At 40.7% G+C, this 27,787-nt stretch overlaps 1 protein-coding gene across 2 annotated transcripts in view; it reads left to right on the top strand.

Moving 5' to 3' along the window:
- The window catches only part of GALNT6 (polypeptide N-acetylgalactosaminyltransferase 6), a 1,315,790-nt gene that overhangs the window by 309,552 nt on the left and 978,451 nt on the right, over positions 1–27,787 (top strand). For both annotated transcript variants that reach the window (XM_044083436.1, XM_044083437.1), the window contains exon 4: positions 23,275–23,447. In XM_044083436.1, the coding sequence (XP_043939371.1) occupies positions 23,275–23,447 (173 nt within the window). The remainder of the gene's footprint in view (positions 1–23,274; positions 23,448–27,787) is intronic.

Here is a 27,787-nt window from a genome sequence, read left to right on the forward strand (position 1 = left end):
GGCATGGGCACGAATTCTATTTTGGAAGCAGCTACTTGGTCCACCATCCATACCTTCACCAAGCACTACAAATTAGACAATATCTCCAGGACACGAGCATGATTCGCCAGAACAATCCTGCAAGACTTTGTGGAATCAGCCTCATCTACCTCTACCCTTCCTTCCAACTAAGCTGTGGTATTCTCCCACACCAGAATACTGCAACATAGGAATAGGAGGACATAGAATAGTTCTGTAAAATCTTGCCGTAACCTTAGATGTCCTCTTCCATGTTGCTGTATTCCTTCCCACCCACCTAACCCCTCTACAACAATACCCTTAGACCCCCCCCCCCCAACTTCTACAGGCCTTTGGGGTCTTCAAACCAAAATGAATGATCATCAAACTTGGACTGTCCAATCTGGCATCTACTCCTGCTAGGCCTTGTCTCTTTCTGCTGGCCTTCAAGTTCTGGGATCTGTGCGTGAGGACGTCACATTTAAGGGCTACTGGTTTATGGCCCTACGAGTAACTTCCCATACAGCTGCAACAGCCAAGCTGAAGCTTTTGTATAGGAGCCGACATACGGATCGCTTGAGGTGGAAATCCCACACCAGAATACTGCAACATGGAAGAGAAGGACATCTAAGGTTATGGTAAGCTTTTACACAACTGCTATTTCTCTTTGCTTTCAAATGTTGCAAAGGGAAATCTAAAACTGAAGTTGTGAATTATGAACATATGGATTTTTAAATGACTATTCTTTGGTTTGTGTTTAAAAACAGTTGCTTGCAAGTGTGACTGCAGTTGCTACGGTTAAATTATTACATTGACTTTAATATATATATATATATATATATATATATATATATATATATATATATATAGTGCTGTGGCAGCTGAATTCTGATTCTCTAACCAAGATTGTGTGAGGAACTGGAGCTCATGCTTTGAGAAGAAAGGCTTCTTGCACTGTCCCAGCACTGTTACGAGTAGTCCTAGTCTGAGCTCCGGGTAGAGGAAAGGCTTACTTCATAATACTGGAGTGAGGGGTTTGTGTCAAATGCCTTGCCCAGGTCAAGATAGGTGGTATACCTCGTCTTTCTGTCGTCCAGGGCCTTGGTGACTTTCTCGATGAAGTCACCCATGTTTAGCAGGCATGATCTACCTTTTAACGAATCTGAACTGGGTTAGGTCCAGAGTTTGGAGATTACTTATGTCCTTGTTAATAAACGGGGATCTAAGTTGGTCTGCTAAGTCATGTTTTAAGTTGTTTAAAAGGCAACCTGGGATGTTGTCTGGTCCCATTGATGCTGTGTTTTTTGGCTTTGGAGAGCAACAAACTGACCTGCTGCCTTGAGATAATAGGCTGAGGAATGGTGGCGGGTATTATTTAGGGGATGACTGGAGGGTGAAGTTTTCTCCAACTCTGTCAGCTAGCAGGTTGGTTATTACCTCCAGTTGGGTATTGTATACTATTATTCATGATGGTTTTTAGTTAAGCTCTCGGTATAAGAGGTGTAGTTGCAGCAGCTGGCATTTGCAAAGAAATGAGTGTTAAGCCACTTATTGTATCCTTTTCATTGATTCGGTTACAGCATCTTTTCTAGGCAGGCCAGCAATCTGAGTGGAAAAGAACTGTCCATCCATGACAGAGAATTGCTGACCATACCAGTAAGAGAATTGCTGACAAGACCAATAGACTACTGGATAAAGGTTTGTGCATTGTATTTACTTTTAAAACTCTGCTTGAAACTAATACACTAAGGTTATACTGAATACCTTCTGGACAAATATGTAACCATTCAGAAAAGATTTTTTAAATAGGCGTGAAACTGATCCCTTGGGAAATATCAGAGTGATTGCCATGTAATCTGTTCCTACGTAATATAGTACAGCCTTTCAAAGATTGATCCTTTAGCGAATGTTCAGTCAGGTTCATCTGACAAAATGGGAGTATAATCCCCCCACAGGCAGCCTTTGTTTTGATCAAGTCTGTATTATTCCATCATCTGGTGATTTTAGAGTCGGTTGAGGTTGAGTTTTTCCATATGTTCAGGCTGGACCAGATTGGAAAAGGTTTTCAAAGAAACCTTCTTCGACCAAAAGGACTGTTGTGCACTAAACATATTTCTTTGTTGAGTGTATTTTACTCACTATAGTTCACTAGACTACCAGGTGTAAATAAAGCATAACTTGGCTGTTTCTGACCTCCTGTGGCATTTCCCTGCTGTTCAACTTCTTGTGCAAATGCCATGTTGAGATTACAGTATTTCTAGGCTTTCTTCTAGACACCTGTCTTCCCCAGAGAAAATGTTATCGTAAGCACTTTCTCTTCAATTAAAGTCCATTACAGTAGAATTTCTGAAAATTTTAGGTTTTATGTTTTCCCCTATCCTTATGATTCCACATGCAAGGCTTCATATGAGATCGAGACAGTGGTATTTCAAGTCTGCTTGGGCTCAGTGTTCTCATTTTCTTTCTCTTTCAGTTCCATTTCTCAATTTTGTGAAGAAAGACCAACTTTGCTGAGCCTGTCAAGTCCTGTCCACCTCAGAAGTTCCTTTCTGTTTTTCTAACCCCACCTGTACAGTGGCCACAGATATCTCAGATTTTGCCAGGATTTCAATGTGAGGGGAAGTCTGGCAACCACAGCACCACTATAAACACACCAACATGAATGAAATGATGCATTTACTAAATACCCTGGCAACTCAGAATCAGCATTGTCTCCAGGAACTCTGTTAATGGTGATAGAACAAGATCTTGCACCCTTTGCGGACTGTCCAGGAATACCTGGAACATAGCACTTCAATACAGTTTACTTCTTCAGGTAACTTGCATCCCATTAGAGCAGAACACAATAGCCTACTCTTGCGCAGAGTCAGGATAGACCCTGAAGAGTGAATGTTACAGAAAGAGATCTTCCTGTAGATAGTCGATAGTCCAGTAGTGATGAACTCCCTAAGTAGATCTGGTTGCCTCCGGTCTAAACAAACAGCTGAAATGCTCCTATTCCAGGACATTTTATAAATAGGTCTAGAAGACAGGTATATATATATATATATATATATATATATATATATATATATATATATATATATATATATATATATATTCTGTTTGTCCACTTGTCACGGAAGTTTCTTTATGCCTTTCACCCTTTCCTCTGATTTCAAAAAGTAATTGAAAAGATCAGAACGGACTTGCCCAAGGGTGTTATTGATGTGTTTTGGTCCAGACAGCATTGGTTCTCCAGTCTTGTTCAACTGGCCAGGGGAAAATGCGTAAAGCTTCCTCAGAGTCTGCTTGCCTACACAAGATGAAGGATCTCCGTTTCATTCCAGAATTCAAAATCTCATCCGAACTGTATGGATGATTGGCTTTTGATACCTTTGAAGCACATGTTTTTTCCTAAGGAGGCATAACTGATACTGAAATCAACAAGTAAACCAGCTACTAGGAAATCTTATCAAAATGGTAAAGATTTTCACTTTGGTGTTGAAGTTGAGGACAAGACCCATATCAAGTGGGAACACACCTGGTTCTTCATTATCTGTGCGAATTTCTCAATTTTGGTCTACAGTAATCTCTGCCATTTTAGCACGTCTGCCACTGGATCCCAGTTTCCTCTTTTTCTCAATGCATACAGTTGTTAAACGGCATTTCTATGTCAGACCATCAGGGAAAAATATGTCTTTTTTTATTGGGATTTGAATTTTGTTTTGGAAAATATCTTCCTTTGAGGCTATAGATGAATTTCTGGTCTGGAAATGGCAGTATTGGTAATTTAATTTTGACTAGATGAGTATCTGAATTACAAACGATTGTGTTTGTTCATCTTTTTCTGATATTTCACAAGAAATGGATGAGTGTTGGAACCAACCCTTCATTTATGCCAAAAGTTCTCTCTCAATTTACTTTTAATCAATGTATACAGCTTCCTGTTTTCTATTCTGCCTCTCAAAACAAGTGTGAAAGGATTCCTCATTGACTGGATGTTCATAGACCATTGAGACTTTTTCTGGGCAAAATTAAGGATTTCAGGAAATCCAGTCAACTTTTTATCTTATGACTGCATGAAAAAGGGACAGCCAGTAATACTAAAGTATTTATTTCTAGATGGCTTTCTGTATCCATTTAATTTGCTATGCCAGTCATGGTAAAACTCCTTCACTCGGTGTCAAGGTTCACTGTATTAGGGCATTTGCTACGTTTAGGACCTTCTGGAAAGGGGTGGGCACTACATCTATACTAGAATCAACTTTTTTCTCAGTTTACACATTTACCAAACATTAGACGCTGGATGTTGTTTCCAGAGCCAGACCAGGCTTTGCCAAAACTGTCCTTCAGGAAATTCTGGATGCTGGTCCTTCTCCAGCCACTCTCTACCCTTTTTTCTTGATGTTTGAACATGATCTCATCTGCAACAGTGATCTGATGAAGAGCATAATACATTTCTGTAGATTACTTACCAAGCCAGTAGATGTTCATATAGATTACTGTTGTAGTACTAGCATTCTCCCTCCTTATTCCCTTCCCTAGGCAGGGTAGGTTTATCCTCCTTTTTACTTTGACATGACTTTACTTGGAAGCCTTAGGATTCCAACTCGCTATTTTGGACAAGGAAGCTGAGTTTTGGTATATCCATATGTCCCTCTTTTATAGTAACATATCCTCTTGAAGTAAGGGTGAGCTTAAGATGTCAAGAGAGACTGAAGCGGTATAGATTGGCAGGTAGTACAATGTCCTTGGCAGGCTGTGTTCCAAACTTCTCTCCCCTGTCCCCACCACACATACACCATGACATCCCTACCACCTGTCCCCTACCTTGTATCTCTAAAGAACAAGTAGTTAATGCCTCTCTAAGGCCAGGAGCATAGCATCTGTGGGATCTGATAACGTCCCAGGCTGTGTCCTGCGTGGGCTCCAACAAGAATTGACAACACTATTGGGTACTCTTTCCAATCATAGTCTAAGCACTGGCTTCATCCCAGCTGAATGGAAAATGGTCACTGTTATTCCATTGCACAAAGGTGCTTATTCCACTGACCCTGGGAACTGTAGACCTATTAGCCTGACTAGCCTTATCGGTAAGGCCACGGAGCGAGTCGTCATGGACCTCATCAACAAAGATGTAGGTACTCTACAAACACTTGACCGTACCAAGTTTGGATTTGTCGAAGGGAGATCATGCATGTTAAACCTGGTGGACTTCAAGATAGTTGCCAAGGCCCTGGATGAGGAGAAATCTGTGCATGCGGCCAACCTAGACTGAGCCAAGGCATTTGACACTATCCCCCCATCCACGAATCATTGGCAAACTCACCCAGCTAGTTATCAACCCGTATGTCGTTAGATGGTAGCTAACTGGCTCATTGATAGAACCCATATAGTCAAAATAGGGGGAATCCACCTCCGACAGCAGAACTGTAATCAGTGGTGTTCCACAGGGATCAGTTCTGGGACCACTATTGTTTGGAATCTAGTTCTCCGAAATACAAGCAAAAACTAATTGTCTGTGGCTGACAGTTTGCTGATGACTGCAAACTGGGAGTGGTCATAGAATCTCAAAATGATGTCAACATCCTACAAGAGGGTCTTACACAAACAAATGATTGGTGCCAAAATCGTGGCCTTAAACTCCATGCAAAAAAAATGTATTGTCATCCATTTCTGTAAGGCGATGTTCCTGCTAACTACCACATCAATAGCAACACCTCAAGTATGCACTCAGTGGTGAGAGACCTGGGCACACGGTTTGACAGCAACCATAGCTCTCAACCTTCCACCCACAAAATGAGGAACACCAGCCACCATAATGTGGAACAAATGGGCAAAATATGGAATACATTCTAACGACGTACTAACAGCTTCAACTAGGAAGTTCATAAGATGGTTAAAATATGCTGTTTTTACTTATAAAAAAGATCTTTTAATAAATTAACATGATTCATTTTTATTTACCATTTATATCAGATAAATTCCTAATACAGAATATGAGTCAGACCCTTTCAGTGCGGAACTTTGAGGAACATGAACTTTTTAAGACCCTAAATGAGGTACATTCCTCCTAATGAGGTACACTTGAGAGGTATGACAGCAACCTTACCTTTGACCACCGTGTCTTTACAGTGGTAAGGAAGGACTTCTGCATTGCTCATCTCATAGGTAAGGGCATTGCCTCCAGAAAAAAAAAAAATTATAACCTTCCTGTACTCTTCCCTCCTCAGGCCAGTAATTGAGTACAGCTCCCCTTTTGGTATTTACCTTTCCAAGCACCTGCAGCAGTTGGAGAGACCACAAAGGTTCCTCACAAGGAAAGTTCTAGGTCTTCAGCATCTGTCCTATGTGGATTGTCTGAAATCGCTGTCACTTTATTCTGTTTCATACATTCTACTCAGAGGTCATCTCTGCCTTGCACACAAGGCAATGTCTGACTCTGCTTTATTGAAAATGCTGCATCTCCGCAAGTCAGATGGTACTCACTCAAACGCAATCTGGATGATTGGATGGGTAACTGTAAATTCATGCTGGGGGTTCCACCTTGGACAGGGGAAATAGGTGCTGATCGTGGAAATAAGGGTAGAACTTGGATAGAATTGAAAGGACCCTAGGTCCATTAGCCTAGTAACTTCCTATGATCTTATGATACTGCAACAGTGATCTGTATGACCATTTAGTGTTATAAGTAAACAACACAATTGTATCTCTAGCAGACTGCCATATTACCATAAACATAATTGCTTCTTATGAAAGACTAGGTTTAACATGTCCAGGATAGGAATTTCTGGATGCTTGTTTGCTCCTCGATATATTATTGTAACAGTCTGTAATTCAGACTAGGATGTATATCCCATGCTAAGTACTGTTGCCAGCTGTTGCCTTCCTAGCTAGGTTAAAACCTAAAGCATTTTAAAAAAATGCATATAACAGATTTATTAAATGGACCTTGTAGATGTCGCCATCCTAACGCACCTCACCATGCATTGTAGGCAAGTTGGAGGATTTCGGATGTATCTACAGCTTGTTCTTAGAGTATGGGAATAAACTAAAACTCTAGAAATTCCCCCTTTCCTAAAGCCAACCTGCGTGTTATAATGGAATTTAATTTCTAATTACCGGCTGTCCATCCTGGATGCTGTTATGGTGCTCAGTGTAATGTGATGTAGCTTGATCCATCTCCTGATCCTACTGTGCATCACAAGCAGGCTGATGGACATGGTGGTAGCAGGCATATTGTGGGTAAGATGATTCCCTTAGACTACCAAAGTCAGTATGCTTTGGTGCCATAAAGATTTGAATTATACCAAGAGAGACCCTGATCGTAAATTGATTTGTCTATAGTGACATGCTGTGTGTCCACAGAGTTAAACACCAGCTGTTAGTTTAGTTTTTTGTTTTTCATTTAACACAAGCAGGGAAGGTTGGAGATCATGTTTTGCATCTCCAGTATACTTTTTTTCATTAGGAATGGTATCGAATATCCAGCATAGGATCCTTAAGGATCTTTAGTGGTGCCATTTCTTTGATTTGATTTGCGCAGTTACCACCCATGTGCGAACCATCTGCTTATCATTAAATTTCTGGAGAAGTTGGGTCATATGCACATGGATTCTTAAGCAAAACAGTAATGAGGCAGCCCTCGTGTTCCTCTGTGACCTACTATTGGTTAGGCTTTCTGGTCCTCTTCAGTCTGTTGTTTACCTTTGACTTGGTAGATCACTGAATCCATCTGAATCATTTGTAGAAGTACTGTCATCTCTCTCTTATGGACCTAGACTGGTTCACCTGCTGCTTATATAGATAGTTGCAGAGGATCGTATTGGGAGTAAATTTTTCTTCATATCCTGTCATGTGTTGTGTTCCTCAAAAGTCCATGCTTCCACTGGAAGGCATTGCTTGGATGAAGGGTTAGAGTTATTTCAGTGTCTTTGTTGTACTGATGACACACAACTGTACCTCTCCTTCCCCACTGGTACTGTTGCATTCAGTTGTTCCTCCTGCAGTTACTTGCTTAATTACATTAGGGCCATAGGGGGCCAGAGTCTACCCTGGTCCTCTCTGGGTATGAGGCAGAGGGGCTAATCTAAATGAGAAGCCAAAACTCTGCAGACTAGGTGCACTCGTTTGCTGTTGCACTATGCACACACCTTCAGGCGGTTTGGTGGAATACAAGTTTACCTGTGCCACCTGTTTGGGATATGGGAAGAAAATGGATCACTGAGTGAAAAAGCTACAAAGTCACATAAGGATATTCACCATCTGCACGTAAGGCATTCCAGTCAAACAAGAAATGGCTTTCCAGTTCTGCAATTAAAGTAGCGCTAATAGCTGCATCAAAGTGACAGAGGCATACGGTGTCTGCCATTAAAGGTTTTGTGGGTGCTTTTGAAATGCTTCCAGAACAAGGTAATCTGGACGGAAGAACACTCTTACTGGAATAGTTGTTACTGCTGGAGGTCCAAGTCCAAGTCCTGAAAAGGACTTAGTGATTCATATGTGGTTTTGAATAAACCTGTTGTGGCTCTTAAAAGGGCCTTTGTAGTCTTGAGGAAGACTGTTTTGGCTCTTATAAGGGCCTTTGTGGTGTGGAGAGGTGGTCCTGAGGAGGACCTTTTTAGTCCCGAGGAGGACTGTTGTGGTTCTGAGAAGAACCTTTGTGGTGGATTGGTCCTGAGAAGGACCTTTGTAGTCCTAAGGAGGACTGTTTTGGTTCTGAGAAGAACCTTTGTGGTGTGTGGTCCTGAGGAGGACCTTTGTAGCCCTAACAAGGACTTTTGTGCAGTACCTGTCAGGTGGGAGGTTGGGTTGTAACCTTTTGGTCTCCACCTGGGCAGTCAGGGATGGCCCTGTCATCGGATCTCATATGATCCTAAAAAGGACCTTTTTCAGTCCAGATGGGTCCCTAGGTAGTCCTGGTAAGGACTGGTGTGCCCCCTTGTTGGTCAAGGCTGGGCTAGGTGAGTTCCAGATAGGCGGCCCTTCAAAGGACTGGTGTGCCCCCTTGTGGTCCAAGGCTGGGCTTGTAGGTGGAATCCCAGTCAGAATCTTTTGAGGGTCCTGGAAAGGACCTAGTTAGCCCTTAAAAGGACTGTAGGGTTAGAAACCTCAACCTTTAATATGTACAGACTGAACTAAAAATGCAGTGCAGGCCTAAACAAGACAAAAGTACAAAAATAAATAAAAATACAAACATAAAAGGCCACAGTGTTGCATTCACAACACCCAACTTAAATGGCATGCAAGGTGTTTACTGTAAAATAAATGAATCTTTGAGCCAGTTCCAGTCCAAAAGAAATCCTTTATTCAGTCCTTGCAGATTACAAATTCAGTACAACCTTCCCCCAAGCATTGTTCTGACTGACTAATCCTGTGAGGTGCCCTTACTTTTATACAGATCTAAGGGGGTGTGTCAGGTTAGCCAGCCAACCATGTGGAGGGGGGGGGGTGTTGCCTTTATTTTGTCATACTCCCTGGTGCATGTGGCTAACCTGTTAGTTCGTTTTCAATTAGGTTGTTTTCAATTAGGTCTAGAATGTAGTTCCAACTAATAGTATTGTTACAAAACGACAATACCCAGTGGACCAAACAAAGGCAAAGGCACATACAAAATTTTTATTTCCACTCTCTAGCGCTTCGGTGCAACCACCTTCCAGGAGTAACAAACAACATTTAACACTCTTCATACATTTTATATAAAAAAACTTCTTCAATTAACTTTCAATTAAGAATCAATTACACCAATTAAAAAAATCTTTTCCATATTAAAGCAAACATTTCCAATTTAAATCATTATTAAGGCCATTTGGCACAAGTGTTTTATACTTTAAAATATAAATACTTTCCTTATAACATAGTTTATGCTTTAATATGTTTTCATCTTCATAAAACCACTTAGTTTCTAAAATTGTTCCTTTCAACTTTGTTGCATCACTTCTATGGAACATTTTAAAATGTGCAGCTATTATTTTATCTTCTTTTTTATTCTTAACATCTCTAACATGTTATGTGAATCTGATACGAAATTCCCTCTTAAGTTTCCCCTATATAAAACAATTCACATGGGCATTTTAATGCATAAATCATCCCTTTACTTCTACATGTAAAAACATCATTGGACTCAAATTTAATACCATTGATGTTATCAAAAGTTTTAACCACATTAGCACAAATACTGCATTTATTACAGCACAATGTCCCCTTTATATTCACAGTGTTTGAAATACTAACCACCGGTGGCTAGAACCTTCCATGCACCACCATATCTTTTAAACTTTTACCCCTCTTTTATAAGAAAAAAGGGTGTTTCATGGGTAGAATCTTTCTTAATAAACTGTCCTCTAACAGATATCTCCAGTAATACTCAATTAATGATTTCATTTCATCACTGCTGGTATTGTATACTGATACATAATATATTGAGTTATCCCTGTTAATCCCGTTTCGGTTGCAACCAACCATGTTATATCTCCTTGCCAATGTATGTTTATATTTTAGAATGCTACCCCCATCCTCCAGTTCTTTATTGACCCTAATTTGAGCCTGATGTAAAATCTCAGGGTCATAACCTCTCCTCAAAAACATCTTCTTAGTTTGTTCCATTTCTTCTTTTATTACTTTTTCTTCACTACATAGCCTGGAAATACAAACTAACTCTCCATAAGGTAATGCTCTAATCACATGTGGGGGGTGGCAACTGGTTGCATGTAAATATTGGTTCCCATCTATAAATTTTCTGTGGATACTGGAAGAAATACCTCCATCCACTCTTCCTTCCAACACCAGATCTAGATAAATTACCTATTACCTTTCTGCAGTCTGTCAAATGACAAACCATATGAATTATTATGTATTTCTTGTATAAATTGGTCTATTCCTTCAAAACCTCCATTACATACAAAAATTAAATCATCTATAAATCTAAAATAATGATCCACATATTTCTTCATAAAATCTAATTTAAATAAAAAATGTTTTTCAAAGTAAGACATAAAAAGGTTGGCATACATAGGGGCAAATGCTGCCCCCATAGCCATACCTTGTTTCTGTCTATACAGCTCATTATTAAAGAAAAAATAATTATTTTTTAAACAAAATTCCACCATATCTACTGTAAACTTAGAAAGAGGACCATCACCCATAAAATATTTAATGGCTTTCAAACCATCCTCATGTTTTATAGAGGTATATAAACTCTTAACATCTAGGACTAGCCAATAGCTGTCCTTCTTCCACACTGTCGGGGATATTTTTCGCAACAAATCTAAACTATCTTGGATATACATAGGAACAACTTTCACAAAAGGTAATAAAATCTTGTGTAAAACTAGACCCATATTATGTAAAAAGTAATTACAAGCTGAAATAATAGGTCTGCCCGGTGGCTCCCGTATATCCTTGTGTATTTTCGGCAAACAGAAAAAAGTAGCTACTTCACTGTTAACAGAAAAAAGTTTATCCTTTACATCCTTCTCCTTAAAAAAGCCCATCCTAACACTTCTATCCAACATTTTTTCAAATTCCAACATTGCTTGTTTATATCGACCAATAGTACATTTTTCATACACTTCCACATTATCCAAGTGCATTCTACACATACTTAAATATTGAAGTGCATTCATTACTACAATTTTGTTACCCTTATCAGAGGGTTTAATGACAATGTCCCTTCTTTCGCTTAAATTTTTCAAGGCCCGCCATTCTCAAAACGAGAGATTATATGCCACTTCTCTTTTATTTAAAGAAGCACAGTCACAGATCCTCTCCCCTCCAAACCTCACCATAGACCCGAACTGTGCAATCCGTTGATTATCAAAAGGCGGTACAAACTTATTATATGTTGGAATAAAAGATACATCTATCAAATTTTGTACATTCAAACATTCCACATCTATTAAATTTTCATCCATTCCTTCAAACTCTCCAGAACAGGAATAAAAACGTTCGTCAGATGCATCAGACGAGTACTCATTAGTAGCTGCACAAACAACATCAGAAATTTTAGAAAAGTAATTCTTAAGATAGAATTTCCTAAGCAGTCTAAACATTTCCTGTCTCATAATATGTTCCTTTGGTTAAGCCATAGGTTCAGCACTGAAACTTCCTCTTCCGTTAGACTGCAACATGACAAGTTAACAACTAGATTCAAATTACAGTTCAACTCGCCGTTTAAATTTTTTGTTATTATATTGTCCATTGTAAGAACCTTGTTTGAAATTGGTTCTGTCCCCTCTGTTGGATTCCTCGTAGTGGAATCCAAAATTTCTAGTCTGTTTCTGTCCCTGCCTGCATTGTTGCATAGGTTGCTGCTGCCTCTCCTGATTCCGAAATGTCCGCACATGTTCAGCAGGTTGTTCAGCTGGAGGCAGCTCCGGAAAATCCTCGCTCACATCTGTTTCATACCGGCTCTCTTCTCCAGATGACGCAAATGATGTAGATGCGTCGCTCTTAAACCTAACGTGCTGACGCTTCTGATTTCCCCTCTTCCGATTGGAGGAGTAAGTGAAAGCACTCCCCGTCTCATATTCTCTAACATCTCTTGCAAGTTTAGATTTTTTCTGTCCGATAATCTCCGTTTCCAGAGATACCAAGTTTTTATTTGTTTGCTCCAAAAAAACTTTTTATTTTAGAGGCTTCCATTGAATCACTAATAGTCTGAGACAAAAGTGAAAGTTCATGCCTCAGATTTTTAAGCTTAATTTGGTCTCTCTCTAACAAAATGTGCAACCATTCGGTTACACATTTATGTGATGCTCGAAACCACCGCTCCTTGAACTGTTTGTCTAAAGAACAGTTCAAATCAAAAGGTGTACTCGGATTCTTAACGAATCTCAACCCTTTTGGGGTAATATCTAAACCAATATACCGTTGTAACCCCAAAATATTCAAATATGTCCTAGTTTCTTTCTCAGACAATTTTTCATATTTGGCACATACCTCTCTCAAATCAGCAGGGATAGCATCAACAGTTTGTCCCACAGAATGAAAAGGGTCAGACACTCTTATGACCCTCTCTTTGTTAAAATTGTCAAAAAAAGAGTTCACAGCTGTGTTTAAAGGTCTATTTTCTTTAGTTGAACCCAGTGCACGTAACAACCCGTTCAGGTATTGTTCCATTGTCCTCTGAGGAGCTGGAAAAGCTCCCATACTGCCAGCAGTTCCACCAGTTTGTGCCACATCTTCCCGAAATATACGGGGTAAATCCACATTGGGGTCAGACGCCATCCACCTCACAAATGTATACAACCACTACTTCCATCCCACCACGATAAAATGAAATAAAACGACAATACCCAACGGACCAAGCAAAGGCACATACAAAACTTTTATTTCCACTCTCTAGCGCTTCGGTGCAACCACCTTCCAGGAGTAACAAACAACATTTAACACTCTTCATACATTTATATAAAAAAACTTCTTCAATTAATTTTCAATTAAGAATCAATTACACCAATTAAAAAAATATTTTCCATATTAAAGCAAACATTTCCAATTTAAATCATTCTTAAGGCCATTTGGCACAAGTGTTTTATACTTTAAAATATAAATACTTTCCTTATAACATAGTTTATGCTTTAATATGTTTTCATCTTCATAAAACCACTTAACAGTTTCTAAAATTGTTCCTTTCAACTTTGTTGCATCACTTCCATGGAACATTTTAAAATACGAAAGTACGAAATTCCCTCTTAGTTTCCCCTATATAAAACAATTCACATGGGCATTTTAATGCATAAATCACCCCTTTACTTCTACATGTAAAAACAAAAATTTGAGTCCAAGGATGTTTTTACATGTAGAAGTAAAGGGGTGATTTATGCATTAAAATGCCCATGTGAATTGTTTTATATAGGGGAAACTAAGAGGGAATTTCGTATCTGATTCACAGAACATGTTAGAGGTGTTAAGAATAAAAAAGAAAAAATAATAGCTGCACATTTTAAAATGTTCCATGGAAGTGATGCAACAAAGTTGAAAGGAACAATTTTAGAAACTGTTAAGTGGTTTTATGAAGATGAAAACATATTAAAGCATAAACTATGTTATAAGGAAAGTATTTATATTTTAAACTATAAAAAACTTGTGCCAAATGGCATTAATAATGATTTAAATTGGAAAAGTTTGCTTTAATATGGAAAATAATGTTTAATTGGTGTAATTGATTTTTAATTTAAAGTTAATTGAAGAAGTTTTTTTATATAAATGTATGAAGAGTGTTAAATGTTGTTTGTTACTCCTGGAAGGTGGTTGCACCGAAGCGCTAGAGAGTGGAAATAAAAGTTTTGTATGTGCCTTTGCCTTTGTTTGGTCCATTGGGTATTGTCATTTTATTTCATTTTATCGTGGTGGAAAGGAAGTTGTGGTCGTATACATAATAGTATTATTACATTTGGAATTGCTGTTCTCCAGATTCTCACCTAGATTTATTCCTCATACAGGTTTATCTTGTTGTCTTTCTTCTAGTTAGTTTAAAAGTTTAAACTTACATTTTAGCAGTTACAAGTCCAAATTAAAATACAACCACAAATGAATGAAATGGTCCACTAGTATCTGTGGTTATTTTGCAGTTACTGGTGGAGGTGTGTGTTTATTATTGTTTCCTATGTTACCTTGGCCCACCTTTGCCAAGCTTTAAAACACAAAACCTTTAACATTCTACATATACAACAAACATAAGACAAAAATCAGTAACCATAAAATTTAGTACTCAGTGTTTATGACACACGTGTTCGCCTACTAGCTTCTTCGGGGAGGAAGGTGAATAAGGAAGTTGGAAATCAAAATTAGTGATTTATAAGCTTTAGTATTAATTTCAGCAACTCTTTTAAAAGCATAATTGTGTTGTGTGTTGGTACCCTGGTCCTAATTAGGATTTCTTATGTTATTAAAGCAAGAAGTTGTGGGTTGAAACTGTTAAAAATGCTAAATTAAGCTAAAATAAGATTGTGATGCCATAAAACGTAGACTTGTGATTGGCAGTCCTATCTAGAGGGTTGTGGCTGGCTCTATGGAACTGAGGATGGGCTTCAGAGGGTCAAGAGGCTCGGTGGTGCCATGACCACCTCGTGGAGGTGGAAATTGAAAATTCCAAATTTTAGCACTTAGTTTTAGTGGGTATGGGCTTAAAGGTTTCGTATATGAACTCACATTTAAGAATTAGCTATACCTGTGGAATTTATTTTGTGTTTTTTATTTTTTATTAAGTTCTAATGAATTGTGCGTTTGGCGCCAAAAAACAAATTTAAAAGAAAACGCTGTGATTGGGGAGGGTGCCCTGGTCCTAGTTGGGATCTCTCCTGCTAGAAAAACTTGAAAGTGTGGATTAAAAATGTGTTTTTCTTATGAATAATGTTTTTGGTGCCAAAAAATGCTAAATTGTGCTTGGCGGTCCTCACCAGTGGGTTGTGGCCGGCCCTGTGGAACTAAGCAACAGTCCCAGTGGGTCAGATTCCTCCTTGGAGCCTTAATTACCATGTGGAGGTGGGAAGTGAAATTTCTGATTGTTAAGGCTTAGTGGAGGTTGGTATGGCCCTCCTGGTCCCATATATGACCTTTACTATTTTAAAAATGGCTATAACTGTTGAAATAATAAGTTATTTTCTATTTCTGGTGTTTTTGGTGTCAAGAAATGCTAAAAAATGCTAATTTGCGCTCGGTGGTCCTACCTTGGGGGTTGTGGACGACCTTGTGGAACTTCGGCTAGGAAGGGCGTGGAGCCTCGGTGGTTGGAAAACCACCCAGTGATGGTGGGAAGGGAAAATACCAGCTGAATGACTAGATCTTCTGATACAAAGGGCCCTGAAATGGTAAAGTAGTTTGGTTGAACTTCTGGTTTGAAAAAACAGTGTACAATTATTTTGTTTGAGTTATGAAATTGTTTGAAAATGCAGTCTGTTCACCATCCAGTTGCCACTATGTAAAGCTTCGTAAACCACATAGCATTTATCCAGAGCAAACTAATATTAACCAGTCTTGACCATCTGTAAAGTCCTGTAAAAAAAGCTACAAATCACTAAAAAAATTGTTTTAAGAGTCTATTGGGCTTGCTAGTGTTATTAAAAACTAAATAAACAGATCCATAATTAAAAAAAAAAAAAAAATAGTAAACAAATAGATATATAATTGAAACTTTTGTGTTTGCCAAGGAAGCTAAGAGACCCACATACCTTTTTATATCTGTTGTCCAGACGGTGGCTAAATGAGAGAAAAACATTTCTAAAACATGTAACTGTAATCCAGTGAGTCCCATTGTTCAGTGCAAATGAAAGTCTTTGGTTGCTGCTGTTTAACCATATAGTCCATGGTTAAGTTTCCACAGGTTTAAGATGGGGGATTATGGATTCCATGGTGTTTAATCCTGGTGGTTTCCTCACTGCAAGTTCTATCTGCCAGGTCAGTTCTTTGCTTTCGAGGTGTGAATTATGGTCTCCACTAAAGGGTTCTTCTCTGATCTCCTCCAAAATGTGGAAGTGAAACTTTTTGTGTCCTGGTTGCTGTCTGGCATGCCCAGCCAGGGGGTTTGTGGTGATATCATGTTTGATGTCGAACTGGTGTCTTGCTATCAGTGTTTTTAGCATATTCACCGTCTTTCCCAAGTAGAAAACTTGGCATTTCGAGCATTGTGCTTGTATACTACCCCTTTGGTGGTGCAGTTTCCCAAAACTTTAGCCTTGTAGATCTTCTTGTTGTTGGGCCAATAGAAACTGTCTTTTCTGGTGGTGTATTTGCAGAAGTGACGGGGGGGGGGTCCTTGCATGGGTAGGTTCCTTTGGGGTTGGAGTGGTCCATATTACTTCTAGGTGATCTCTGATGATGGGGCATTTTTTGATGGTGAATTTGGGTTTATCCGGAAAAATATGCCCAAGTGTCCGTTGCTTTTGATGATTGTCCAGTCGTTGGTGATGATTTTCTGTAAGTCCTTGTAGTCCAGGGAATATTGTAGGATGCAGTTGAGCTGATGCTCTTATAATTCTGCAGCTGTGGTGTAATTTGAAGATGTTGTTCCTTCTATGCTCTGTTATGGGGTCTAGTACTTGCCTGATTATCCTGTTGGTATACCCTCTGGCCAGGATGTCCTTTTCAAGTTCCTCTATGTTTTTCAGGTAGTTGTTGAGGTCCTTGGCTACTCTGGCTATCCTAAGTCCTTGTGATTTGATGACGTTTTACTTAAGGTTGGGAGGGTGCATGCTTTTTGCATGTAGGAGAAAATTGACCCTGGTGGGTTTCCTAAACAGGTCATGGTCGATGCCATTGCCTGCCAGGTCTTTGACCAACAGGAGATCCAGAAACTTTACTTTCTCAAGGCTTATTTTGTGGGTAAACCTTTGGAAGTTGGTGGTTGAGTTTATGTATGCTAGAAAGTCCTGGAGGTCCTCATTACGGCAATCCTAAATTAGGAAGATGTCATCTATAAATCTGTAGTAACATGCCATTTTTTGATGTAAGGGGACCCATAGATAAATCAGTCTCCCATTTCCTCAGTGCTGTGTTGGCCAGGCTTGGAGCCATGGCTGCACCCATGGGGGATCCCTGTGGTTTGTCTGTATGTTTTCGAATCAGATCTGAAGTAGTTGTTTTCTAGAACCAGAGTTAGCAGTTCACTGATCTTTTCTGTTTCTCCTGGCAGTGTGGTGTTGTCTTTATGGGAGGCTTCCATGGTCGCCTGGATACAGTAGTCATGGAATAATACAGAGTACAACGCCTCCACGTCAATTGTAACTAGTAACGAGCTCTCCTTTAGGTTTAGGTTTTTGATTTTATTCAGGAAATCCATTGAGTCTAGGATGTAGGATCTCTTGTTCTCTGCTAAGGTTTGAGGGTGAAGTCTAGGTATACTGCTGTCTGTTCGTGATGGATCCTCCACTTGCTGTGACCGACCTGTATAGTGGATCTAGTCTATTTTGCGTGGTTTGGGGATGCCGAAGAACTGTGGGAGTTTTGGGTGTGGTACTTTTTAAAAAGTCCAGGGTCTTGGTGCTTATAATCTCTTCATTGTATAGGTCTTCCAGGCTTTTTTTCAGGTTTTTGTAAGCAGTTTTTGTCCAGTCATAGTCTGTGGGTTCGTTGTAGCTCCTGTTTTCCAGCATGGCTGTGAATTTGCTTGTGTAAGTGGTGGTGTCGGTTACTAGGATCACTCCGCCTTTGTCAGCTTTCATCACCCTCCTGGAGCTATCCTGGGTAAGCCCCCTTAGAGCCGCCATTTCTGGTCTTAAGATATTGTAGAGTTTCTTCTTTTTGGGTTTTCTATGCAGCTGCCTGATGTCTGTTTCACATTTTTCTTGAAATGCTGTTATCACTTGGTTGGGTAAGAGGCAGAAGTTGCTTGGTTTCTTCCAGCAGGCTTCCCTCATTGCGTGGCTGTCAAGGTTTTTGTTGTTGTCTTTACCATTTTGATGAAAGAATAGCTTCAGCTGTAGTTTTCTACTGTAGAGCCTGATGTCTATAATTGTTTGTGCGAGGTTAGCCCTCCTAGTTGGGATGAGCATCAGGCCAGTCCCTAGTACTTTCCTCTCCAGGTCCGTTAGTGGTTTGATGGAATGGTTCCATATTTCTGGTTGTTTGGATTTCTCCTCCATTGCCACGTGGTTATCTGGGGCTGCCAGAGGTGTCCTAGTTCTCTCACTCCCCTCCAGGTTTGTCTTTCCTCTCTGCCTTTGGGACTGGGGAGGGTAATCTCGGTGGATGTAGGCTCTCTTTGGAGTGTGAGCCGGTTGGGTTGTTTATTATGGTGGTTGAAGGTGTCCTGTAGCTGAGTCTCCTCAAGGTTGTGGGGGTTTGATCTTGTGTCCACGTGGAGTTGAAGGTTCCTATCGTGTTCTCTGGTGGGGGGGGGGGGTTGATTCCTTCTTGGAATCCGTGTGAATCTCCTCTCGTGCTAGTTCGGGAGTATTTTTTTTCTAGTCCGCTGGTTCCTGTTGTGCTCGACCCCCTGGAAAATCCTGCTGGGAGTTCCTGGGTGTCCGGTCTTGGTTGTTTTTCTTTAGGTCTTTATGTAGTTTTCTGGTTTTTATCTTATCCTCAAGTTTACTGAGTCTAACCATGATCTCTCCGAAGGTTGTGGTTTCTTGGGTGTCTGGACAGAGCTTTTCTAGGTTTTTGATGTTTGTGGGTTTTTTTGTTTGTTGTTCCAGATTGTGTTCCATTAATATGTCCATTAGTTTGAAACTAGTGGTGGTAAGCATCTCGTACCACACGTCCTGTAGTTTTTGGGGGTAGTTCCTTACTAAAGGTCTTTTGTATATTGTGAGACCTTTAGGGACCACTCCGTTGTTTTTGCATTGTGTTAGATTGATGTGGTCCCATTTTAGGCACACAAAGTCTTTTAGTTCCTCTTCAAGTTTGCGAAAAGTTTCTTTTTGTCCCTCAGTATTTTGTGCCTCCGAAGTGTCCAGTTCTAGTTCCAGTTCTAGAACTGGTGTGGAGGCTATGTTGGCAAACCATGAACCTTCCATGAAGTAGGTTGTTTTAGGTAGCAGATATTGTTCTAGGAGGCCTGCAGTGAACCTTCTAGCAGAACAATAGTTGAGTAAACCAACAAAATATTGGGTGGTATCTGCTTCTGCTTCCTTTTGGAGTCTAACCCACTTGTGTGGTGGGAATAAGTCTGGATGGAAGAACACTCTTACTGGAATAGTTGTTACTCCTGGAGGTCCACGTCCAAGTCCTGAAAAGGACTTAGTTTTGACTAAACCTGTTGTGGCTCTTATAAGGGCCTTTGTGGTATGGAGAGGTGGTCCTGAGGAGGACTGTTGTGGTACTGAGAAGAACCTTTGTGGTGGATTAGTCCTGAGAAGGATCTTTGTAGTCCTAAGGAGGACTGTTTTGATTCTGAGAAGAACCTTTGTGGTGTGGTTGGTCCTGAGGAGGACCTTTGTAGCCTTAACAAGGACTTTTGTGCAGTACCTGTTAGGTGGGAGGTTAGGTTGTACCCTTTTGGTCTTCACCTGTGCAGTCAGGGATGGCCTTGTCGTCAGATCTCATATGGTCCTAAAAAGGACCTTTGTCAGTCCAGATGGGTCCCTAGGTAGTCCTGGTAAGGACTGCTGTGCCCCCTTATTGGTCAAGGCTGGGCTAGGTGAGTTCCAGATAGGTGGCCCTTCAAGGGACTGGTGTGCCCCCTTGTGGTCCAAGGTTGGGCTTGTAGGTGGAATCCCAGTCAGAATCTTTTGAGGGTCCTGGAAAGGACCACATCTCCACACCACAAAGGCCCTTATAAGAGCCAAAACAGTCTTCCTCAAGACTACAAAGGCCTTTTAAGAACCACAACAGGTTTATTCAAAACCACATACGAATCACTAAGTCCTTTTCAGGACTTAGACCTCCAGGAGTAACAACTTATTCCAGTAATAGTGTTCCTCCGTCCAGATTTATTCTCACCACAGAAGTGGGTTACACTTCAACAGGAAGCGGATACTACCCACTATTTTGTTGGTTTAGTCAACTATAGAACAGGGTAATCTGTTAAAGTTCAGCACCTTTGTTGTGGTTGTCTTGGTTATTCATGCCATTACAAGATTCCCATGCTCCAGTCTGTGTTGCAGCATTTTGAGCTGATGGACTGGAATTCATGTCACAGGTGCATAATCAAGGGGTCGTTTAAAATAGGTTGGCGTAAAGGACCAGGTGTCTTTTGTTGTTCATCTTCGTTTTCCACCTCAGGAATGTTGCTCTTAGAAAGCACCTTATTCCACCAGTGGCTCTCCTAGTGGTTGTATACACCTTGGTCTCCTCCATGTTGGACTGCTGCAACTCCTTCTACCTGGAGCTACCTTAGATGCATATGCTTTGGTCTTGAACTCTGGCCATCTGGATTGTAGTCTAGGCTTTATCCTTCTGTACATAGAGCTGACCGCCTCACTGTGAACTTGATTGCTTGCAGCTAGTTCAGAACTCCACAGCCCAGCTACCTAAAAAGGTTTTCCAGTGCTGCCACATTTTGCTGGTCCTCCCTAGTCTGCACGGTCTTGCCAGACCAGGCAGTATCTATACAGTCTCAGTAATGATTTGCTTGGCCGTGCATGACCTGGGTGTCACCATCTTTAAGAATTACTGGCTTGGTGTCACCCTTTTTATGCTTTAAATTTTGCCTCTGTAGAACTGTTAGTAGTTCCAAAGTGCTGTTGGAATCACCTGGGATTTGTTTCTTTGCCTCTCAGGTACGACATTTTTGGATTTTTACCAAGGAAGGCTGTGGGAGTCCCTGATGCCAGGCAGCTTTAAGAGGTCCTTAAAATGCATCTCTTGTGTTGCCTTTTACAATTTAGTCTCATGGCACACTTCCATTGCTTTAAAATTATTATATTCTGTTGTAGCATTTGATTTTATACTTGTGTATTTAGTCATATTTTGCTATTCATCTGTCTAGTGTTTAGTTCTAAGCACTTCAATAAATTTGAATTTGGTATACATTTTTAGACTTTTCCTAGTTTGAGAGACTATACTATTTCCCACACCCAGCTTGGCAGTGACTTAGATCTGCCCTGAAGCCTAACTTCAGCTATCTGTTGCTATAGTGACTCTAGACAGCAGCTGAGTTTTGCACCCATTTAACACTGTAGTGATTGTTTTCCCCCATCAGTTTACTTGCCATATTGATAGCTGTTGTGTTTTCCCTTTCTTGAACTGTAAGCTCTATTGCTTATTGTTTCTTTTTAAAACTTAATACTATACTGTGGACACAAAAAGGTACAAGATGCACATGATCATGAGTTATATAGCACACCTGACTTGCATATTGGGTGAATTGCACTTGGATGATTCGCGAGTACTGTACCAGCCGTAACCCATGATGTTGTCTCGTGCCTCTGAACTGGCATTTGCAGGTTTGGGTAGTTATGGCTGTGTCTCAGTATTGTTGACAACCCAGTTTTCGCGATGTCTCCATTTTGGTCCTCGAACCTTTTGAAAATGAGCATATAGATTGAATAACACTTTGAACTTGACTGAAAGCCCTGTCACTTTTACCCAGTAAACAAGTTCAAAGGAATACTGACTTTTCAGTATACCCATGTTATGTAAAACTGTTTAGCCCTATCATCATCTTTTAGCCCTGTCATCACCTGTATAGAAGGTGTTTGATATGAAACAAGTAACACAGATTCAGCATGAGGTTAAAGTTTGTTTTGAGAACTTTTTGGAGCTGTGTGTGTGTGTTTACCATATAAAAACACACGCACGTCGTTCTTGCCTACCTATGAAATTTGGTCTGCATGTAGTACAGCTGCCTTTAATTTATGCTGTAAAATAACGGTCTATCTCAACAGCTGGCATTTCAGAAGATAAGGACCACTTTTTTAGATGCTTGCAGTAACTACAGGATTTGACAGCTGCACTGGATATATATATTCATGCTAGAGAGTGGAATAGACACACACACACACACACACACACACACACACGCAAAGATGTAGATATTTAACAAAGTTATGTGTAAACATTTACAGACATCAACAGATAATTTAGTAAACTTTTAACAATGCTGCTTTTAGGCCTAAGTGTATTTTTAAAATGCTACAAAGCCACAGTGGTGACCAAAGAGCTACTGGTGATATTCCGAGTGACTGTTTTCATTCCTCTGGTCTGCATAAATGCAGTTGCGTGTGTGTGGTGACTTCAGTAGAAAAGGATTGTAAAATATGATCTTTTGGAACCTTCCTGATTTAGTGGGAAAGGCTGTGCTTTGTACCTTTTTTGTGCCCTTCTCAGTACCAGCTGGCTTGCATAGGCTTGGCTGTTTGTTTTTGCAGTGAGTAGTGGCCTTTGGTGCTGACCAGTCCTTTATATATGGTAATAGCACTTATTGCTTTGTTTCTTAAATGGCTACCTTGTGTGTGTAAAGAGTTCTTAGCAAAGCTAAGCATTCCTGGTTCCAGCCCTTGTGTATACCAATGTTTTAAACGGCATATATTTATTTTGTAATAAACACAATTTCATTTTTTTAATTGTATACTGTTTAAATGTACACATTGGTAGAAATAACCAGGTAGTAAAAATAAAATGCAAATTTCATAACTTTAGTTTGCATTGTAACCTGACGTAAGAACCAGGTTCATGGTAAGAAAGGAATGTGCATTTTTACAACTTATGAGAAGATTGTAATTAAAAAGTACTTTATCAGCATATTTGAATTTATTTTTCATTAATATGAAAATGACTGTTGAGACAAGTATTTTGGCAGCTGGAGTGCAACTGCAGAAAGGATGAAAAACTATGGTCGGGGAATGGGAGACAAAAACCTAGCATGCCTTCTGGGATCTCTGTTTATGAATAGTAAAGTTCTCTATTTTTTTCCAGGTGCATAGACCAGAAGTTCAAACGCTGTCCTCCCCTGCCAACCACAAGTGTCATCATAGTGTTCCATAATGAAGCCTGGTCTACCTTACTGCGGACCGTATACAGTGTGCTACACACCTCACCTGCCATTCTTCTGAAGGAGATTATCCTTGTGGATGATGCCAGCACAGATGGTGAGTAAGCAAAGCTGCCTTAGCAGGTATGTCATCAAGTAGGGAGCAAGTCTTACTCCATCCTGTTGCAAGTAGGGAGGCTGAGCAGAGTCCCATCAGTTTGCGTTTATATATTGCTTGTCAGTTGATGAACCTGGATATATAACCTAAGGTAGCAAATGCAAGGTTCAGGATTTGTTCTGAACAGTGAACAGCAAACAAATAATCCAAATGAAAGAACATATTCATCCTTGAGATTTGCCTTTCTTTACTTTGATAAAATGTTTTTTAATGTGAATTTTGGCAGTGATTCACAATTAGGTTATCGTAGACAGGACATTGTTTTCTTTTTTTCTGGATAAAACAAAAAATTCTGTTTTAATTTTTCTGTGGTTAATAGTGTGCTTACATAAAATCAACCCATTCATGGCATTTTCATTTCTCTACCTCAGGCACATAGTCAAATCTTGTTTTGCTTGCATTTCTCTACACTGGATAGCAGTTGAGTAACGCTGCTGCAAGCATAAACAAATTTGATATATGGTAGAAGTGTAGCAGAATATTAGAGAAATCCAAAAATGCATAGTACAATTTAGTTGGCAACTATGGCTTTAAATGTAGCAGTTAAAAGGACAATGCCAATGGCATAGGCAAACACATCGTGTATGCAGAATCACTGATCTGCTTAGTATTCTGAAAGTAGGGTGGGGGTGTGTTGGAGGAGGATACTGAGCAGTTGAATGTCAGCTCCTCCATTGTCTGTAGGCAGATCTGGATTTTAAGTTTGATGCCCCCCCCCCCACACACACACACACACACACACACACACACACACACACACACACACACACACAGTCAGTAAAGACCAATTACAATTCATTTAGCAAAATTCTCTGAAATGGGAAAGGATGTTATCCTACACCTGATGTTGACCATGTACATTACATGGACATATTTGAGAGCATTTATGATGTCCTTCAAGGATGCATCTGCAGTCCTAACAAATGGGTTGTCCTGTCGTCAGGCAGCCCTTTGGTCGGCCGGATTCCAAAGTCTGGGTCTGGCCTCGGCTGGTGTCGCACTTCACCCGACGTCATCTCTGCTGGTCTTCGGTATAAAGGCATCAGCCGACGCCATTTTCCTCAGTCTTTCTTGCCGCGTGGTGCCCGAAGCAGAAGCTGTTCACAAGTGCCGGTCGGTCAGATCCAGAGATTACTACTACCGAATACTACTTCGAAGACTTCTAAAAAGCTAAGTACCCCGTTGGGGACTCTTTCTTGCCTCAGCCGATGTCAGAAAAAGTGAATAACTGTTTAACTTGTGGGAAACAAATACCTCATAAAGATTTCCACTCTTACTGCTTACCTTGTTTAGGCCCAGACCACGACGTAGCAGCTTGTTTAGCCTGTGCTTCCTTCAACCGACGAACGCTTAGGCGTCGGTCGGAGTTTGCTGAACAGTTTTTCGGCTCAGATTTTGCGTACATTATGCCGTCGGATCCTCCGACTACTCAAATTGTTAAGAAACGCAAAGAAAAGGACCGACACTCGCGGTCCACGGTTTTGGCCGAAACCACGGTTAAGCAAACCGCGAGTGTCTCGGTTTCAGCCGAAACCGAGCAAACGGTTCAATCTTCAGCCGAATCCATGACTACTACTGAGGCCCCTTCTACCCTAGTTGAATCGGCCTCTGAAGTTTTGCCTACTAATGTGGTTTCTCTAGAATTATTGGACACCATCCCTTTGGATGTCTCTACCCCAGCACGTGGTGCTGCTAGGCCTCCTGCAGCCATGTCTATAAAGGCCTTTGCCAGGGCTAAAGCAGCCAAAACTGCTAAGTCAGTGCCTGTTAAGCCCCCCTCTCACAGACCCAGCTCCAGTTCCCAAATGCTTACTCTGGCAGAGGATCTCATCTCTTTAATAAGGGGATCCCAATCTCACCCAGACAGGGCCTCTCAACCTCCAGAAAAGAGACCTAGAGCAGAGCCCCCTGAGCCAGTGTCCTCTGATGACCCTTCTGATGATTCAGACAATACAGACCATCCAGAGGCTCCTCTTTCTACTTATGAAGATTCTGATGCTGAAGAATCTATTCCTTCTGCCTCTCCACCAGAGGAATTTTCCTTTGGGGAAACCTTACATGCCATGAGACAGCAATTCCAATGGCAGGGACAAGATTTCTCAGATTCAAGAAAAAGGCTTAGGACCTTTTTACACTTACCGCAACATAGGCCCTTAGCTATACCTCCAGTTCTTCCTGTTGTGGATGATGCATTTAATGATGTTTGCACTGCTCCTGATACTCTACCTCCAGCCCCTGCTAAGCCCGATAGGTATTACAGGGTACCGGACACTCATCACCACTTATACAAGGCTCCTTTTGCAGATCCTGAGACTATCTCCCAGGGGCCTAAGGCAGTAGCTTTGACCTCAGCAAAAAACCCTCTCCCTTCTGATAGGGAATCCAGGTCCTTAGTGATGGGGTAAAAAAGTATACACCTCTGCTACTCTCTCAGCTAGAGCTCTGAACTGTCAGTTTCATATGATCCAATACCAAGAGTTTATGCTTGCTCAGTTAACTAAGAAACTGTCCTCTGATGATTCCTTAGATAAGAAATATGTTTTAGAAATGGTGAATAACATTCAGCAGGTTAGTAACCATTCTTTAAAATGTGGCTATGATGCACTGGAGGCTTCATTTAGATCAGCCATGACTGGCACTGTTATAAGAAGGCATGCATGGTTGAAAGAGCAGGTCTTGCCGGATCATGTTAAAGCAAAACTATTAGATGCTCCTATGGATAAGGTCAGTCTATTTGGTTCTCCTGCCCAACAAGTAATGAAGAAAATGGAAGAAAAGGCAAAATCTGTACAAACAGTTAAAGATTTCTTACAGGTTCAGCCCCCAAGGTTCAGCAGGAACTGGCCTTCCAAAAATTGGTCCTTTCCAGACTCCTCTAAAAATCAGAGAGGCAGGAATAGACGTTCCAGAGGCAGAAACCAATCCAGAGGAGGTGCCTACAGGGGACACCAGTGGCAAGGCAATAACCAACGAGGCACAGATACAACCACTACCACTGCAACAGGACAATCACAGTGACTTGGCTCTGACACCGCCTACCAGGAAACAAATAGCAGCACCCTTAGGTGGAAAGTTAGCCTTATTTTCAAAAAACTGGCACTATATCACAAGAGACAAGTGGATTTTGCAAACTATAGACCAAGGCTACAGGTTTCATTTCCACACCTTACCAGTAAAAAGAGGAATGCCAAACCTGCCACCAAATCAAAAGACAGAAGCCCTAAAACAAATAGCTCAATTAACAAAGATGAGAGCTGTGGAAAGGGTACCACCTACAGAACAGGGCAAGGGATTTTACTCTAGACTCTTCCTAGTACCAAGAAAAGAGAAAAGTTGGAGACCTATTCTCGACCTGTCCGCTTTAAACACATTCATCATTGTTCCAAAATTCAAAATGCTGACCCTACAGCAACTTCTTCCCATGCTGGGCAAGGAGTATTGGCTGGTAACTCTAGATCTCAAGGAGGCATACCTGCACGTCCCCATACGACCAATTTGCAGAAGATACCTCAGATTTCTTGCAGGATCAGAGCATTATCAATTCTCAGCATTGCCCTTTGGCTTATCTACTGCGCCCAGAGTGTTCACGAAATGCCTGGCATCAGTAATAGCTCATTGCAGGCTTCAGGGAATCCAAATTTATCCATACCTGGACGACTGCCTGATACAAGCGGACAACAAAAGCAAGCTGACACAAGACTTACAAAGAGTCATTTGCTTAATGCAAGCCCTGGGATACACAGTCAATTTAAAAAAGTCAAGACTGATTCCATCCCAAACAAGAACATTCTTGGGTGCAGAATTGGACACAGTAAAACAGATGGCATTCCTAACTACAGAAAAACAAGAACAACTTCCTCTTTACTTCTTGGCATTAACAAAGCAGAACAAACTAACAGCAAGAAAAGTACTGCAGGCCTTGGGCTTCATGGCATCCTGCATAATCTTGGTCCCCCATGCCAGACTGCATATGAGAAAGCTACAGTGGTACCTAAAGAATTTATGGTCTCAACACAAACACAGCTTAGAAACCGAAATACCACTAATCCCATGCCTGAAAGAAGAGTTCCTATGGTGGGCTCAGGCATGCCAGTCAAACCCAGGTTTGTCTTTCCGCAACATTCAAACAAACCAAACCATCACAACGGACGCCTCAGACCTCGGATGGGGTGCCCACATGCTGGACAAGTGCATTCAAGGCCTATGGACCCCAGATCAGCTGCACCTGCACATAAATCAAAAAGAAATGCTGGCAGTAAAACTAGCAATCCAGAATTTCA

The sequence above is a fragment of the Protopterus annectens genome, chromosome 9.part0 (genome assembly GCF_019279795.1).
Source record: "Protopterus annectens isolate FY-2018-M chromosome 9.part0, PAN1.0, whole genome shotgun sequence".
NCBI classification, from domain to species: domain Eukaryota; kingdom Metazoa; phylum Chordata; order Ceratodontiformes; family Protopteridae; genus Protopterus; species Protopterus annectens.